Below are 16,441 nucleotides of genomic sequence, written 5' to 3' on the forward strand. Positions count from 1 at the left end.
AGGGAACAAAGCAAAGGAGGGGGGAGACAAAAGGATAATCCTTCAGGATCAGCTGTGTGTGGGTGGACATGAGTAAGTGCAGCTGGCGCAGCCTCTCTCTCTCTTTCCGTCTCTCTGCTGTTAGTCTACCTCTCTCTTTTCCTCGTCTGTCCTTACCTAACACTGACTGCTGCTGGTGTGTACATGTTGTGCTTGTGGCTTCTGATTGGACAACATGTACTGGCTGTACAGTATGATTTGGACTTTATTCAATCAAGCTGGGGGGGTGCTTCATAAATGCTGTCAGTGCTATATTCTGCAGACATACATGCTGGATATTGCCTGTTACTTTTGCATCTTCTGCATATTGGCTGTTCCATTTGCCTTTAAAGTCACTCATGATATCACATCTCAGACAAGCAGACCTGCAGCCTCATTGGTGTTCTTGTCAGGAGGTGAGCATAAAATAAAAAGGAGTTTGTAAAATATCTATTTAATACAAACATAAACACACGTAACATCCCAAATTAAAATTAAAATCTATTAACGATTTGTAAAAAAAAAAGAGAGAAAAAAAGTCTGATAAATGTACAGTTCTACAACATACTGTATATGTAAACACCTACTTCAAGAATTGATAGTTAAAATGAACTAATACTTGAATTTGGTTGCACGATTTTTTTTATGTTGCAGATGAATTGTGATGATTCAGTGATAATTATTCTACTCACTTTCATTGCAAAATGTGACTTACATTTGTAGTTTTAAAAAGATCGGCCAATGCAGGACATGAAGAGGATTTCTCAAATCTATTCATTCTTCATTTATCATTTGAGTTCTACTGTATGTCGATCAGAATTAATCACAGAATAGTAATTGTTTAGGTATATCTGCGACAAAATCACACCACCACCACTTTGTCCAAGAATTTCCTTATTATATACTTAGATGGACAGAAGATTTAGATGAATTAATCATTTCTCTGTGTCCCGTTAGATTGTAGAGTAAGTATATTCATTGGTTCAGAGACAAGGGTCAAACTGACTGACGTGGAGGTATCTGCAATACCTCCAGCTCTCACTGACAACTACAACACAAAGTGTTATTCCTTATTTTACATTGAAATTCTCAAGAATCAGGGGGAAAATACAGGAAATATATTCCTGGCTCTGACACTTTTTCCACCAAAGACTTTTCCTCTCCTGGGAATATACAGCTAATGTTTCCAGAGGATATAAAGACTGGCTATCATTCAAGTAAATGCAGTGGAAAAAAGATGGCGTAGCCTGAATAAAGTTCTCATTACAAATCCACTTAAACGGATTCTGAGCCTGGATGAGATTTACAGTACAGCACGATCTGAGATTGAGCAGGAAGCACTTTTGAATAGGTGCTTGGAAAAGTGGCAGCCCTCCAGTTCTCGCGCTGGCAGAGAGCCCCTCATAAGTTGAAGGCTGTGTTCATGACATGTGAGGGAATGAAATCATGGGACACAGACCTTACACTGTAAAACAAAATAATTATAATTATTTAGAACATTTACATCTTATACTTTATGTTTCCATTGTGTCGTTCACACATTTACTCAATGTACAAAAAGCAAACCGAAAACATGGACTGTGGAATACATATAAAACACACACATAGGTGTCAATAATTACCTGATATTTACCCAAAGGAGGGTTTGCATCTTGTGTCAGTTGATGCCTTTGCCAAGCAGGTTTTATCCTCATTCATTACAGTTTGCTTGTTGGTCTGCCATCATGATGACTTTACTAAATGGAATTCCATGAAATGTAGTGGGAGAATGTGTCATTGGTTGTAGCCAGAAATTATTTTTTTTTACATCTTTTTCTTTATGAACACAAGATTGGCATGCAAGATTTTCTTGAATTTGTAGGGTAGTACTGCAGCGATCTTGATCAATAAACCATGCATATTTAATATCCATTTGGACCTAACTAACAGATAACTGGATCCAACAGACTATAATGATTTTTTCATGTTAATTATGACTGCAGCATTATAAGTTTGATTTTTGATGAGACTTGATTACATTAAAGGGGACTGTCTCAACTGAGGCCATGTCCACACGGTAGCTGGATCTTTTTGAAAACTCAACTTTTTTCACCCCGCATAGAAATTTTTTTACGTCCACACGACAGCATGTTATGAAAAAAATCTTTGTCTACACGTAACCACATAAGTGCGTTGATCAATTTTCATGAAAAATTTATTTTCTTGCTGGGATATTGATTATTAGAAATACCAAAGTTCTGTGACGTCCAATTATACCAACTTCACATGTTCTGCTTAGTCTACTCCAATGTCCCCCGATGTTTGATTGTCTTCAACTTATGTCATAGATTTTCCTTATCCAAAATCCAAATGAATAAATGTGTTGGCTTTGAATACTTCCATCCATCCCTTTGTTTTCTTGAAGACGAGACAACTGGAATCATCTCATCTTCAGCCGTTTATCCGCCTTGCGGGTCACGGGTCTTGCTGGAGCCTATCAACACCAGGCAACAGGCGAGAAGCGGTGTCAACCGGGACACGTTGCGAGCGCATAACTGTGCTACCATGCATTGTCTACAATCCCCATTTAAGTTGCATTAAAACAAAGTGAATCCACCGCAAGGATTGCTGATGACACATAAATATTTTGTTGGTTATGACTTTCAAACATGTATCTACTTTATGAATAATCAACTTACAACTCGGTTTGGGGTGCTGTAAGTTTCAGGTTAGGCTGGTTTGGTCTGCTGCACCACTTGGATTAATTTCATGCTAACAAATGGAACCAACATTTGTCAGAGGTACTGAGAGTGAGGAAAGCCAGCAGCGATTATCTTCCAGATAGGCAGGTTACTCCTCTTCACGTGGTGCTGCTATAGTTTTCCTAAAACTTTGGAAACACCAGTGCGGTGTTTATCCTGGTTATACTTCAATATTTTATGTTGTTATTCCTTTTATTCCTCTTTAGCTGATGGTGGCCAGCATGACCAATCCACACTTAATTTTAAAAGTCTAAATGCTATCACGATAAAAACTAACAAATTTAAAATCATCTTTGTGATTATTGTATTAGACACAACAACATTTGCCCTTTTGTTGCCACGCCTGTTAAAGTTCACTTTGCTAAATTTGTATCATCTGTAAACTACAAAACAGTTAAACCTCTGATCTTTGACACTTAACTCAAAGATCAATAAGAGTGACTGCTTGACATCTAATGGTAAAATCAGCAAAGAAATCGATCTGCGACATCTGAATAGTTTGTAAACTATGTGTATGTGAACATCCTGTTGATAAGACACACAAATCACATCCATAAACAGGAACATCCACACGTGATTACGTGTGAGAGGCGTACGTTCACTATTGAGTTGCTGCAATAGGAGTGTTGCTGCAAGATATGGTTAAAAGGATGGAACGCTGGACTTTGTACTGACCTTTGTCCTGCATTTAGGAAAATAATCAGACACAGCACATTGCTAACATGGACAATATTAGCTTAATAAAGAAGGGAATGCAGCTCATAAAACCATTTGCTCACAAATGTGTAAGAGTGTCAAATGTGTGGTTTTCGCTTTATTTTACTCATGGTTGGGTTGGTTATGGTCTCCAGTGTGCAGTTATTCTTGCAAATGTCTGTCACTGTGTACAGTAGTGAACGGAACTATATGTCTTCTTTTCATTGCTCATGACCCTTGAAATAAATTTATTCTCATCCATTGACGTGGCCCAGAATAAGAAGTGACAATTTGATAAAGAGGACATCCCTCTTCTTTCCTTCAGGATCCCAGAACGAAGCACAAATTCAAGATCCACACCTATGGGAGCCCCACGTTCTGTGACCACTGTGGCTCTCTGCTGTATGGCCTCATTCACCAGGGCATGAAGTGTGACTGTGAGTTCAATTTTTGCAACTTCAATTTCCCTCAGTAGTGAAGTGGGGTGAAGTAGTATAGATATTTTATCGAATCACATGATCACTCCCAAAACATATGAGTCTACAGGGATATGACTTAATCCTGAACTTATGAGTCATACACATACATTACTATTACATGAAATTTTCATTCATTCATGAATGAACACAAGTGTATTATTTTCAGAGCAATTCACGACACCAATTAAATTATGCCCTATGCCAGAAAGTGAACAGAATCCAAGCAAGTTCTAGAACCACATCTGGATCCGTCTCAGCATCTAATCAGCTATTTGGCACTAGGCCCATCCTCATCAAACAGACAAATATGGGTGATCACATGACCTCGGCACTACTCAGCTGGTGCAGGTAACTAACACCTGTGTACGGAGGTCAGATTTGCTGTATGTGACTCTATAGTTTGTAAGTGTTAAACCTATTGGTTTGCTTTATCTCGTGTGTCTTTGGCCTGATAGTTTCTATTTCTTAATATTCCCTTTTTAAACATACATGGATTATTTTAATTCTGTGTATGTTTCACACCATGCGAACGGTCCTGCTATGAATGCTCTAGCTCTTTATTAATATCCCTCCCCCACTCCGCCATTAAATCATGTGCCAGAGGATTTAGTGTGTATCATTTAATGAGCCTCTTAATACATTTACCCACTTGTTATGTATCCCAGATAATGCCTAACGATTGCTCCATAGTGTACACAAATAGAGATGTGAAGCAATAAATTAATTTGGAGAAACATTTGCACCATTAATCACATTACAATAAGCTTGCACTGTACTATTTTATGCACTAGTGAGCCACGGGATAGAGAGATTGATCCATAATTGTGAAGAAATTTAGCGGCATAGATATTTTTGATGATGTAACCAGTGGTAACTGTTCCCAATCCTTGAAATTTGGTTCATCTGGCGGAGCAACAAACACGTCCATCTATGAATGACATCACAGAACTGAATCTGGGTCATAACCCTGTTATCTCCTCTTTCACACAGCCTGTAGATAAGACAGTCCTTTAATATTATACTAAACAGAAACACATATGATGGAATGAAAATGTCATCTTCAATTGATTAAGTTAATGTAGTACCTTGTATTAAAAAATAGAGCTATATGTGCAGACTGTAGCTGGTTATAAAAGACTGGTAAATAATCACATACCTGAAAGTATAAAAAAAAGTCAGTTATTGTCATTGGCTTGTCAATTAAGGTTCTTAACATTTCTTTTCTATTTTTCAAAATTTTCAAAATTTCTTTTCTTAAAATAAAGGGACAAAGGGAGGGGTTTTAATTGGCTTAGATGCATAAAACACCATCTTCATGTATATTCTCCTGATGTCTTTGGTCTCCTCTCTCTATCCATTGCAGCCTGTGACATGAATGTCCATAAGCAGTGTGTCATGAACGTCCCCAGCCTGTGTGGAACTGATCACACTGAACGAAGGGGCCGTCTTTACCTGAAATGTGAGGTCAGCTCGGACAAGCTCCAGGTCACAGGTAGGCTCAATATCTCCACCTCTTCATCTCTGGATCAATTTCTACTTTGGCCTTTTCATTGATAAGAGATGACTATCAAGTGGAGGCTTCACACATTCACTCTGTAGTCCCTGCTGCCATTAAACTGAACTTAACCTTTCCCTCTCTTAACTGTGCTTCATGTCTGCCTGCTTGTGATGCTGCAAGTCCACCTGCTAACTGCATGGCTGGCATTTTGAATATCATTATATCGGTATGCTGCAAAACCGATTCCCATTGGAGCGCTGATCAATAGAGCATCTCCTGCCAGACAATCTCCTCTAAGAAATGATTCAGTGGTGCGACGTACTTGGAAGGCAATCCCCATCCAAATATACAGTCCTGCAGTTGCGTGCGATGCGCTGCGTGGGCCGTGTGTTGTTACTCCTTCTTAACAGTCACGATTCGCACTGTGTCGCTGGATATTTTGATGTAACTAAAATGTTTTTTCATGCACAGCAAATTGACCGTTTTACAGCAATAGAGTAATTTATTAAAACACATGACCCTCTGGGGGAGGGTCATGGCTCTGCAGTCATCTGTTTCTGTTTAATTAAAAGGCAATTCTACACGAAGCTGTTAGCTATTCTGGCCGTTTTTAATTACTCACGCCTCCAGTTTGGTCTCGCCTACCAATCTGAGAACAAGACATAATAATGCACTATTAATAACTTGGACTTGTATTGAATGCTGATGTCCACAGAAATCTCAATGTCTTTAGAGGTTTTCTTCCATCCATTTGTTTATCATCAGCCGAAAACAGTTACAGTTACAGACGCGTGTCATAAAATGATGTTTTAGATCATTTTTTGATGTACGTAATGGATGCATGTATCTGTGAATCTCTCTCGTCAGTCTCTCTAATTACAAATGACAGTTCAGTTAAATGTTGCTTCAGGCTTAATGGATCTAATGAGACATCCATGAAATTAACTGATATTATAATTGACATCACAATTTGATTGTTAAGGCGGCACGGTGGCACAGAGGCTAGCGCTGTCGCCGCACAGCAAGTTCGGTTCCTGGATCGAGTCCCGCTCTGTGCGGAGTTTGCATCTTCTCCCCGTGTCTGCGTGGGTTACCTCCGGGTTCTCTGGCTTCCTCCCACCTCCAAAAACATGCACTTAATTGGCCGTTCCCAATTGTTAGTATTGTGTGTGAGTGTGAGGGTGCATGGTTGTCTGTCTTTGTGTGGCTCCGTGGTGCACTGGTATCAAGCCCAGAGTTTGCCCCGCCTCAAGCCCTAAGACAGCTGGAATAGGCTCCAGCTCCCTGTGATCCGCTATGGCGGATAAAGCAGTTCAGAAGATGAAAGAATGAATATATGATAATTATATATAACAATCTGCTTCAGCACAATTAAAAATATAGCCCCAAGTACTCTAATAACAACATATTTACGTCACTGAATGACTGATACGCTCAAACCAAGTTAATGTATTATCATTCTGAATTTGGTTTTGAGCATATCAGTCATTCAGTGATGTAAATAAGTTTTTATTAGAGTACCGTACTTAGGTCATTCTGATGTTGTTTGGTCTAGAGACAGTGTCACTGAGGAAAAGACAGGAGACAGAGCTGGAGGTAGCAGAGATGAAGATGCTGAGGTTCTCTTTGGGAGTTGCCAGGAAGGATAGGATCAGGAATGAGTACATCAGAAGGACAGAACATGTTAGAGGTTCTGGAGATAAAGTCAGAGAGGCCAGACTGAGATGGTTTGGACATGTCCAGAGGAGAGGTAGTGAATATATTGGTAGAAGGATGCTGAGTTTTGAACTGCCAGGCAGGAGGCCTAGAGGAAGACCAAAGAGGAGGTTTATGGATGTAGTGAAAGAGGACATGAAGGTAGTTGGTGTGAGAGAAGAGGTTGCAGAAGACAGGGTTAGATGGAGGACACTGATTCGCTGTGGCAACCTCTGAAGGAAAAGACAAAAGGAGAAGAATAGTCACGAGAAACGTGACTCCAAACATAATAGAGGCTTTTTCAGAATGAAGTTCAATATCTTGGTACGTGGTAAACCCTGAGGTGTTCAGAGATTGCAATATTGTTTGTGCCTTTTATACTGTTACTACATTGCTCATTTCTACATATACTGTATATCTACATTTTAAATTGCATACAATAAGTTAATTTTTTAATAACTCCCTACAATTAAGCAGAATTATGTCTGTACTGAGGCGTGCACTGTCTCAGACTGCTCTGAATCTATTATAATTATGTGAATAATGTGAATATATAAAATGTGTGAAAAAGGACACCTATTTGTGCATGTGTGTGTGTGCGTGAGTACACAGGGGACTTTAATATCTCATGAGCTCGTGTGAACGAAAGACTCTTGTGGCGCATAGATAAAATTTATTACGTGGACAACACATGTATTTTAATATAATATGATATAATATAATATAATGTAATATAATATGAGAGAGTATAGTAGAGTAATATAATATAGTAATATAATTCTGACTAAGCTCTAATAAATAACAGGATAGAAATAATAATTCCTACTGATAAATGTCTTGATAACAATAAACTAATAAATTACAGTGATAAAAAAAACCAATGGTGTGGATAATTCTTAATATTGTTGCTGTTGGATGGCAGAATTCTCACTCGTAAGGAACATATAAAAATAGTGAGAATAGTGCTGATGATTATTAAAAAAAGGTGAAGCTGTTGACACAGGCTGTTCCCATTCCGGTTTGCCAACAATTATTTATGGAGCTGACCGGATTTAAGAACATTCTTGAATTACACTTAGATCTGTTCAGAATTTTTCCAGTAGGGATTTAGTTCTAATACCTAATTCAATACGCTCCTGTGCGAGGAGGTCGAATACACTATCTGGAATGTAATCAGCTTTCCTCTGTTGATTCACCGGGTTGGTTATTATCATCCCATACATGCCCACAAACAGCATTTCTGCAATATTTACATTATTTAATTTTTCAGGGTGCATCTCCTGGTGTGTCCCGTCTCCCCTTCTCTCTCTCCTCCTTTCTCTCTCTCCCCTTTCTCTCTCCAGAAAACAAATGAGATGTACCGTAAGTCAATATTTTGTCGACAAGTCCTGTATGCTACTGACTTTAATGTTCTTGCATTACATTACGAGACACGTCTGCTCAGCTTAACCAAAGCAGACCTCAGAGACAGCGACTTTAGGATATGACGCTGAGATAGCAGTATTAGATAATGAGTCACTCAGACACCACAGAGATGCTTTGCGGGTTCCAGAAACACGTGGTAGTTTGTTTTTGGTCCATAGGGTGAATGGAGAGGGGAGCAATGCGGCTGGGGGAGACAAAAGAAGTTGTGTTTATCTGGTGAAGGCCGACTAAACCCACCAGGCTTGTCTTCCTGCTAAAACACAGCTTCTCTCTGTCTGTTGATTCTGTGAATGTCAACCACTTTCTTGTTTGGTTCAGCAACACCATTGTCCATAGACGTGGTGTGCATATCCAGATTTTTGTGCTAGAGTTGATAGAGGGCATCTCTGACAGTATCTTTTATTTATTGCTGCATGAACACATTTGCAGGCAAGTATACACAACCTTGCTGTCTGCAGGACCTTTGGGAGTGTGTTTTTGAGACAGAAGCAGTGATCATATTTCCCTTTATATTCCTTTGTTGACTCACTCAGTTCTGCAAAAATCCTCCTTTAACATGCCCTCTGCTCTCCCTCACACTTCTATCCTCTCCATTTTTTTAAATCGTTGCATTAACCTCTTCATTAGATGTATCTTCTTGACTTGAGTGTCCTACTTTTTGTTGCACCAATGCTGCTGCTGTAGTCGCTGTGTTTTTTTTATGTAGGTGCAGTGTAGGTGTGTGCAGGTCAGATTGGTTCTCAGAGTGGATATAGATGTAGGTGGATCAAGGAAACCAAATTTTACTTTTGAACCTTCTGGAGGTGCAGTGCCCTTTACAATAAAATAGAAAGAGCAGCATAAATACTGTTAACAGCTTCTGGCTGAGGCATCGACTGACAATCTACGTCACAGTCCTGGTGTTGTTTTACTGCTGATCATGTTTGATGATTTATTATTGTTGCAGAAGAGTGCTGGCACATCTGGGTGAAAAGATCTACTTGAAAATTGGTAGAGAAATCATTAATTTATCAGGACGTCAGTGGGTGGAGTTCCACTTTCCCCAGTTTTCATGTCTGAGCAAGATTCTTAACCCCAGTTTGCTTTCCAGGTACCATAAAGACTGTCCACCCTTCTTAAAGGATAGGTCTTAAAATATACCCATAAATCTTCATGCAGCTTTCTGGGACTAAAGTAAGGTCAAGGGTTTGTATTTCTGTGATAAGTTATCCAGTATTGTGTTCTGGGTGCAGTATGAATGAAACCAGTCAGTCTCCTCTCCCATTGGGTGGCAGTAGCACAGTCCACTAGGTCTTGGGCTGCGCAACAGAGGGTGACCAGTTCAAGGCCCATGTGAGCCAAAAGATTTCAGAGTGTGGGCTGTCATTGGAGAGGTGCCGGTTCACCTCCTGAGCACTGCCAAGGTTTCCATCGGAGTAAAGGAGCCATCCACATTCAATGCAAGGCAGTCAAGAGATTGCTCCCTTTAAATAGGAAAAACTGCAATGCATTGATTTAGGCCAGGTCAGTGGTACAATCACCACTGGCCAACAGTGCTAGAAACCTGACCACGCATCACCACACATCATTGTAATAACAGCGCATTGGATGCATAGATGGGCAAGAGTTCACTGGAAGTAAAAGTTGGCCGGGGACTGACTCCCTTTAACTCTTACATGTAAACAGAAATGTCGATAAAAAGTTCATTCATTCATTATTTACATTGTTTATTGTTGAATAGTGTAAGAAATGTTATTTTCCCTCCCTATTTCAAAAAGCTTCCATACATGGTTTTATGAGTCCTACTAATCTCCCATTAGATTCAGTAAATTAACGCATCAAAGTTAATCCACTTTTATTGATTTTATTTCACATTTGCATGTCTCTGCATTCTACAATGTTCATCTGTTCAATTTCTCAGTCATTTATATATAAAATAGTCTTTTACTGTTAGCTCTAAGGAAGCCAGCATTGGATGTTGAATCCAGCATTAGGGTTGCCAAGTGATGATCACTGTCCAATGATCTAAATGACTTACTATCACTGCCTCCGCTCTACAGGCTTCTATACAGTCATTTCCGTTTCTTTGCAGTGTCACTGTGCAGGAAAGCCAACAGGTCCTTGCCAAAAGAAATCTCAAAGCTCAAAGTCCCGCTTTTATATTTTCCATATGAATCACAGTTGAGATGGAGCAGCTGACAGCACTTGTGTTAATACCAGTGCCAACACTTTTCCACCGCAGTGAGTTCAGCATTGGGACAGCAGTGTCTCCTGACTAAAATTAATGGTTCCCACCAAAATAAAAATGTGCTCATTATCTACTGAACTCATACCAATCAAAAATTTCAAGAAAAGTCATCGTTAGCCCAGAGATTGCAGATTTTTTTGAAATGACATTATTTTGGTCTGAAATCTTCACTCTTGCCTTTAAGTTGGGACCTTTGACCTTCTGCCCTGTCGTGGTTTGGGAAAGCCAAAGGGGGCTCTGCTCTCCCCCTCTTTTGGCTCTTGACAAATCTGGTTCTTGCTAACAAACTGCATGAGCATAGCTCTGGAGCCCAAACAGCTTGTATCCTCAGTTAGTCCTCAAGATAAGAACATTTGATTTACGAACATTTCTAGAAATGAACAACCACACACCACCTTGTCAGGCTACTGTAGTTCCCCTTTCAGGTTGAAAGTCAGTATCATCAATGTACTGTAGACTAAAAGAAGAAGAAGAAACATACTTTTATTATCTCAAGTGGCGATTGTAGACTGAAGTTCCATAAATAACGACTTACGAACAATTCAGCTTATGAACATCCTCTCGGAAACGATTGTGTTTGTATGTTGAGGACTGCCTGTATTACATTTCTTGTCTGAGCTGTTCTGTTAATATTCTATGGTGAGCTCAACGACTATGAAATAAATGTAATGCATCAGAATAAATCCAGAAATATCACAAATCTCCAAAGAGTTTGATTTATGCCCTGTTACCGTTGGTTTTCAGACCATATTAAGCTTCTGATTATGCCGCTCCTCGGGACTACATTGTTGCTGATTTGATTATTTTATGCTGCTCAATGTGTCATTTTTCAAGAAATGCCAAGTAGTGAGCTGTGAAAGAACACAGCATTAGAGTGAGAGTGTGGAGAGCCAATCTAATGGGTTAAGTCTGGTAGACGGTTCATACAGAGAGGTGAGAAACAGATATAGCTGTCTTAATGTTTGAGGAAGGGTCATCCTGTGTCAGAAGAAAACCAAGATTTATGAGTTTATTTTCACTGCCACTGTTTCACTGTGTGTACCACCACAATAAAAAAAAATGTTTTATTCACACACACACACACACACACGCACACACACACACACACACACACACACACACACACACACACACACACACACACACACACACACACACAAATCAATTTATAATCACTTCCCTATTTGCAAACCACTCATATTTGGACCGTCACACTCTGCTATGTGTCTACCATGGAGGTCTCTCCCAATTCAGTTCAGACCACCATTGGTAGTTTGTGGCCATCTGATTTAGACTCATTTTGACAGCTTGAATATTGTTGATGTGTGATTTTCATCTGTCATCAGTGTTCCCACTCTGCTGTCAATGTCCTGCCTTGATTCTGTCTTCTCGGTATTTTTCATGCTCTCTCCCAGGTATTTGAACTAATTTTGTCTTTGAGAACTTCAGTTTGAAAATTGTACCTACCACCTACTAAAACTACTATTAATACGATTTATTTTTCTTCTAATTTTCTTTGCTTTTTCATCCAGTAGTACTTCTTGTTCCCCTTCTTTAGCTTCTTTTTTTCTCTTTCCTCCCTCTCCCTCTCCTAGCTGGAACTGTGATTTCCCAAGCATGAAGATAAGCCCAATTATCCTCAGCTGGCATTGTGTGCTAATACTCTAATCAAGTTGTCACTAATTAGTGGACTGCTGCCCAAATCTGGACCACGAGAGTCTTCTGTCTGGACTTTTGTTGACATAATGAACAAAACATAGCTAGCCAATTTTAACAAGGCACTGTGCAGCCAGCTCAACGAGTGGCCTGGGTCTTGTGACTAACTACAGGCTGCTGCTAGTCTGTTGCAATAGGCTGTCTGCAGACAGTATCTGAGAAGACTTACACACCTTCACATACAGCTGTGAATTAGGCTTGTCAACAGATGACATTTATCAAACTAAATACTCTTCAAGAACAAGCAATGAACTTTTACATATCTGTTTGAAACTTGCACTGGCAAAGGAAGAGTTTCCCAAGTTTTTTTGTTGAAAGGTCTCAGATTATTAAAATGCAAAGGTTAATTTGATTGTGATCATTGTTTGTAAAATTTGCTCAAGACCATAATGATGCAGGTCATCAGACGAGCACTCAAACATTGTGAATGTAGAAAAAATGACTTCAAGTTTTTAGGTTGAATTTTGTTCAGGCTGTTTTTTGACACCTTGTAAGCCACTTGTAGTTCAGCCAGACGTGTTGACCTGCACTGCGTATGTACATTCACCATACGAGTCTCATCTCTCAACACGCTCTCAATCTGCTGGACTGTTTAAACTGTGACGAGTTTCCATATCCTCCTCTGCCCGCCAACTCTCCTATTGCTCTGCATGTGACTTGACTTTCAACTCCACTACAACCGCCAGCAAGACCTGTCCATTAATTCCCAACATTAACATATCTCTACAAAATGACTAAAATCAGAGCCAAGACAAAAAACTACACTGCTAGATTTTCTGCTGTTGCCGTGATATAAACATTTCAAACTTAGGAGTTTTCTGTCTGAACTGTGTCATTTATCTTCCTCCTCTTCGTCCTCCTTCATCTACTTCAACAACCTACCTGAAATGTCTTTTTCAAACTTCAGCCTGCACAGCAACTATAATTTTCCCTCCTACCTGGCCCTCTTTTCTTCTTTGAGCTTCCTTTCCCTCTTCATTCCGTTTCATTTAAAATAAACGATGCAAGTGTATCTTCATGGCTGATCTTTTTTCAAACTGAAACTACACTCTTTTTACCCAGTCTGTTTTTGTGAGAGGCAACAAAAGAGACACATACTCAATTTTCAATCTGACTAAGTGGTTAGTGCTTAAATATTTATCCTGAGCAATTTTATTTCCTATCATTATAATGATGTACACCAATCAATGATGTGTGCAATTAAAAATTTTACGGCAGCGTGAATGGAGAAACCAACAGATTTGGACAACATGTACAAGACGTAGAGATTAATGTTACATGTGCCTTTGGTCTCAATAAAAATAGGGTAAAGCCTTTTATAGTTTGCAGTAGTATGATCTCATGCAAAAGGTCATTGTAATAAAAAAAAATCAATCAGAACGAATGAGAATAGCTTTTAAAGTGCCGCAAAGAGCGGTTGTTGCCCATGCAAGTCTTCTTCTTCTTCTTCCTTCTTCCGTTTCTGTGTTCTTTTATTTGTGTATGTACTTTTCCTACAACTCAACTGCAGCCAAATAATGTAGAGTAAGTAGATTATGCATTTCAAAGTATATTCCAAATAGTTAAAAATAAACATCAATTTGTACTTTCAATGAAAAATCAATTTGTTTTTAACAACCAGCGACTACCAACAGCTAAAAAAAAAAACTAAGATTCATCTGCAGTACAGCTGAAAGTTGTTGTGACTCACACATCTGGTATAGTTTATGCCATCCAGTCATGGACAGAAAACCTTATTCTATACTCTGTACTCACCAAGCTATAATTTACTGTCTAGAGTGCCACCTACTGTTCGTTTGTGAAATTACAGTTTACAGAACTAACAGAAACAATCTCTAACCAATTACAAATAAAAGCATATGAGAATCCAAAAAAAGAAAAGAAAGAAACTTCAGACACGTGCAATCCATTAACATCAGGATATAATGATGGCAGATGGTTTGATTTTATTGTGTCATCCCTGTTGTTATAGTTCAATTACGCTGTTTTAAAATTTCAAATTAATTTGTATGATTTCATATTTGCTGCTGTGTGACATTATTTTCTCAGTCAGAAAAAATCTGAGTGCAGTCATCTTAAGATAAGATAAGATAAGATCAAGCTTTAATAGTCCCACAGTGGGGGAATTTGCATGACTGCAGCAGCAGAGGGGAGGGGGTTTCATACTGTATATAAATAAATACATATTAACACATGTAACATATGAAATACGCATGTTACGTATGTTTACAGTGTTGTATTTAAAGTGTTGCTAAATAATAGCAACACTGTAAATAACCTTACTTAAATTACTTAAATTAAATCATATGTATATGAAATTTATTCTACAGATGCGCAAGCTACAGTAAATGTGTCAGTGAGAACAATGTCTCTTGATGGGTCTATTTATTTATCAGATAGTTAAATTACATGCTATGACTTTTTATTCAGTTTAGTCCAGCTAAGACAGGAAGTTTAGTCTACTGACCCATGGACTTTTTCTCCAGGTCAATGGTCATGTTTGGTCTTCAATCCTCAGGCTGTCATTTGTCAGCGTGACTGACAGGAACACATGGAGAGATATCTTGGTTCTCCAAGGACCGAGCAAGGCAGACATTCATCGGGTCCCTGTGGAAATGACTCATGTGTATTTAAATACAGCATGTGTATGTAACTGTGTGAATGTCTGAGTGTAGGCAGAGATGTTTTGTGTGCGTGTGTGTGTGTGTGTGTGTTACATTTTGACTCAACCTGGCAGTGCTCTAATGTGTGCCGAGCTAAGAGAGAACTAATGTCCCTGGTGTGTCCTTGTTTACTGAACACCTAAATGGAGGTAGTGAGAGAAGAAAACTCTTCCCCCCCCTCTTCTCATTTGCTTCATATTGATCTTGAACATGACTGAAAGGACCAGATCCCGGACACAAGCGGCTGAAATGAGTTTCCCCCATAGAGTGGCTGGGCGCTCCCGTAGAGATAGGGTGAGGGGCTCGGAGTCGAGCCGCTGCTCCTCCGCCTCGAGCGGAGCCAGCTGAGGTGGCTCGGGCATCTGTTCCAGATGCCTCCTGGAAGCCTCCCTGGGGAGGTGTTCCAGGCGTGTCCTACTGGGAGGAGACCTTGGGGAAAACTTAAGACACGCCTGAGGGACTATGTCTCTAGGCTGGCCTGGGATCCCCCCGGAGGAGCTGGAGGAGCTGTCTGGGGAGAGGGAAGTATGGGCATCCCTCCTGAGACTGTTGCCCCAACGACCCGGCCCTGGATAAGTGGTTGAAAATGAAGGGATGGATGGATGATCTTGAACATCGGCAGTTTATTTGATTTATGTTCAAAGAAAGTACTTGCACTGCCCAACCCAATCGATCACTATTGACAAATGATTTATTTCTGTCTATTATTTTCCCATCAGTGGGTGAAGGTAGAAACCTGATCCCCATGGACCCTAACGGCTTGTCTGATCCGTACGTGAAGCTCAAGCTCATACCAGACCCCAAAAATGAGACCAAGCAGAAGACCAAAACCATCCGCTCAAACCTCAACCCCAAATGGAACGAGACCTTTAATTTGTGAGTAAAGTACCTGTGGTCACTTCTTTTATCCCAAAGGTTAGACATTGACATTGCTTTTTCTAAACGTAATCAGTTACTAGCAATTAATTACCAATTTTATCATTTGCAAATCTCCATAAATAAATGTAAATGATCCTATTTCCACCTTTTAATGCGTTGTTGTACTAACACCAATGCTGTAATGACTCTTACCTCTCTGCGTTGTACAGCAAGCTGAAGGCGACAGATAAGGACCGCCGCCTATCAGTAGAGGTCTGGGATTGGGACCGGACCACCAGGAATGACTTCATGGGGGCGCTTTCCTTCGGTGTATCCGAGCTAATAAAGTCTCCAGTCTGCGGCTGGTAATTCTCAGTTTCAAGTCTTAATTATTGGTTGAAGTCGAATAATATTGCATGGTATTG

At 39.7% G+C, this 16,441-nt stretch overlaps 1 protein-coding gene across 2 annotated transcripts in view; it reads left to right on the forward strand.

Annotated features, from left to right (window-relative positions):
- prkcaa (protein kinase C, alpha, a) overlaps positions 1–16,441 on the forward strand; it is a 121,049-nt gene that overhangs the window by 67,966 nt on the left and 36,642 nt on the right. For both annotated transcript variants that reach the window (XR_011036857.1, XM_068320822.1), the window contains exons 4-7: positions 3,781–3,892; positions 5,298–5,426; positions 15,878–16,034; positions 16,247–16,381. Coding sequence is in view for 1 of the 2 variants with exons in the window: in XM_068320822.1 (XP_068176923.1) it covers positions 3,781–3,892; positions 5,298–5,426; positions 15,878–16,034; positions 16,247–16,381 (533 nt within the window). In the remaining variant the exon portion in view is untranslated. The remainder of the gene's footprint in view (positions 1–3,780; positions 3,893–5,297; positions 5,427–15,877; positions 16,035–16,246; positions 16,382–16,441) is intronic.

This window comes from Antennarius striatus, chromosome 8, assembly GCF_040054535.1.
Source record: "Antennarius striatus isolate MH-2024 chromosome 8, ASM4005453v1, whole genome shotgun sequence".
In the NCBI taxonomy this organism is placed as follows: Eukaryota; Metazoa; Chordata; class Actinopteri; order Lophiiformes; family Antennariidae; genus Antennarius; species Antennarius striatus.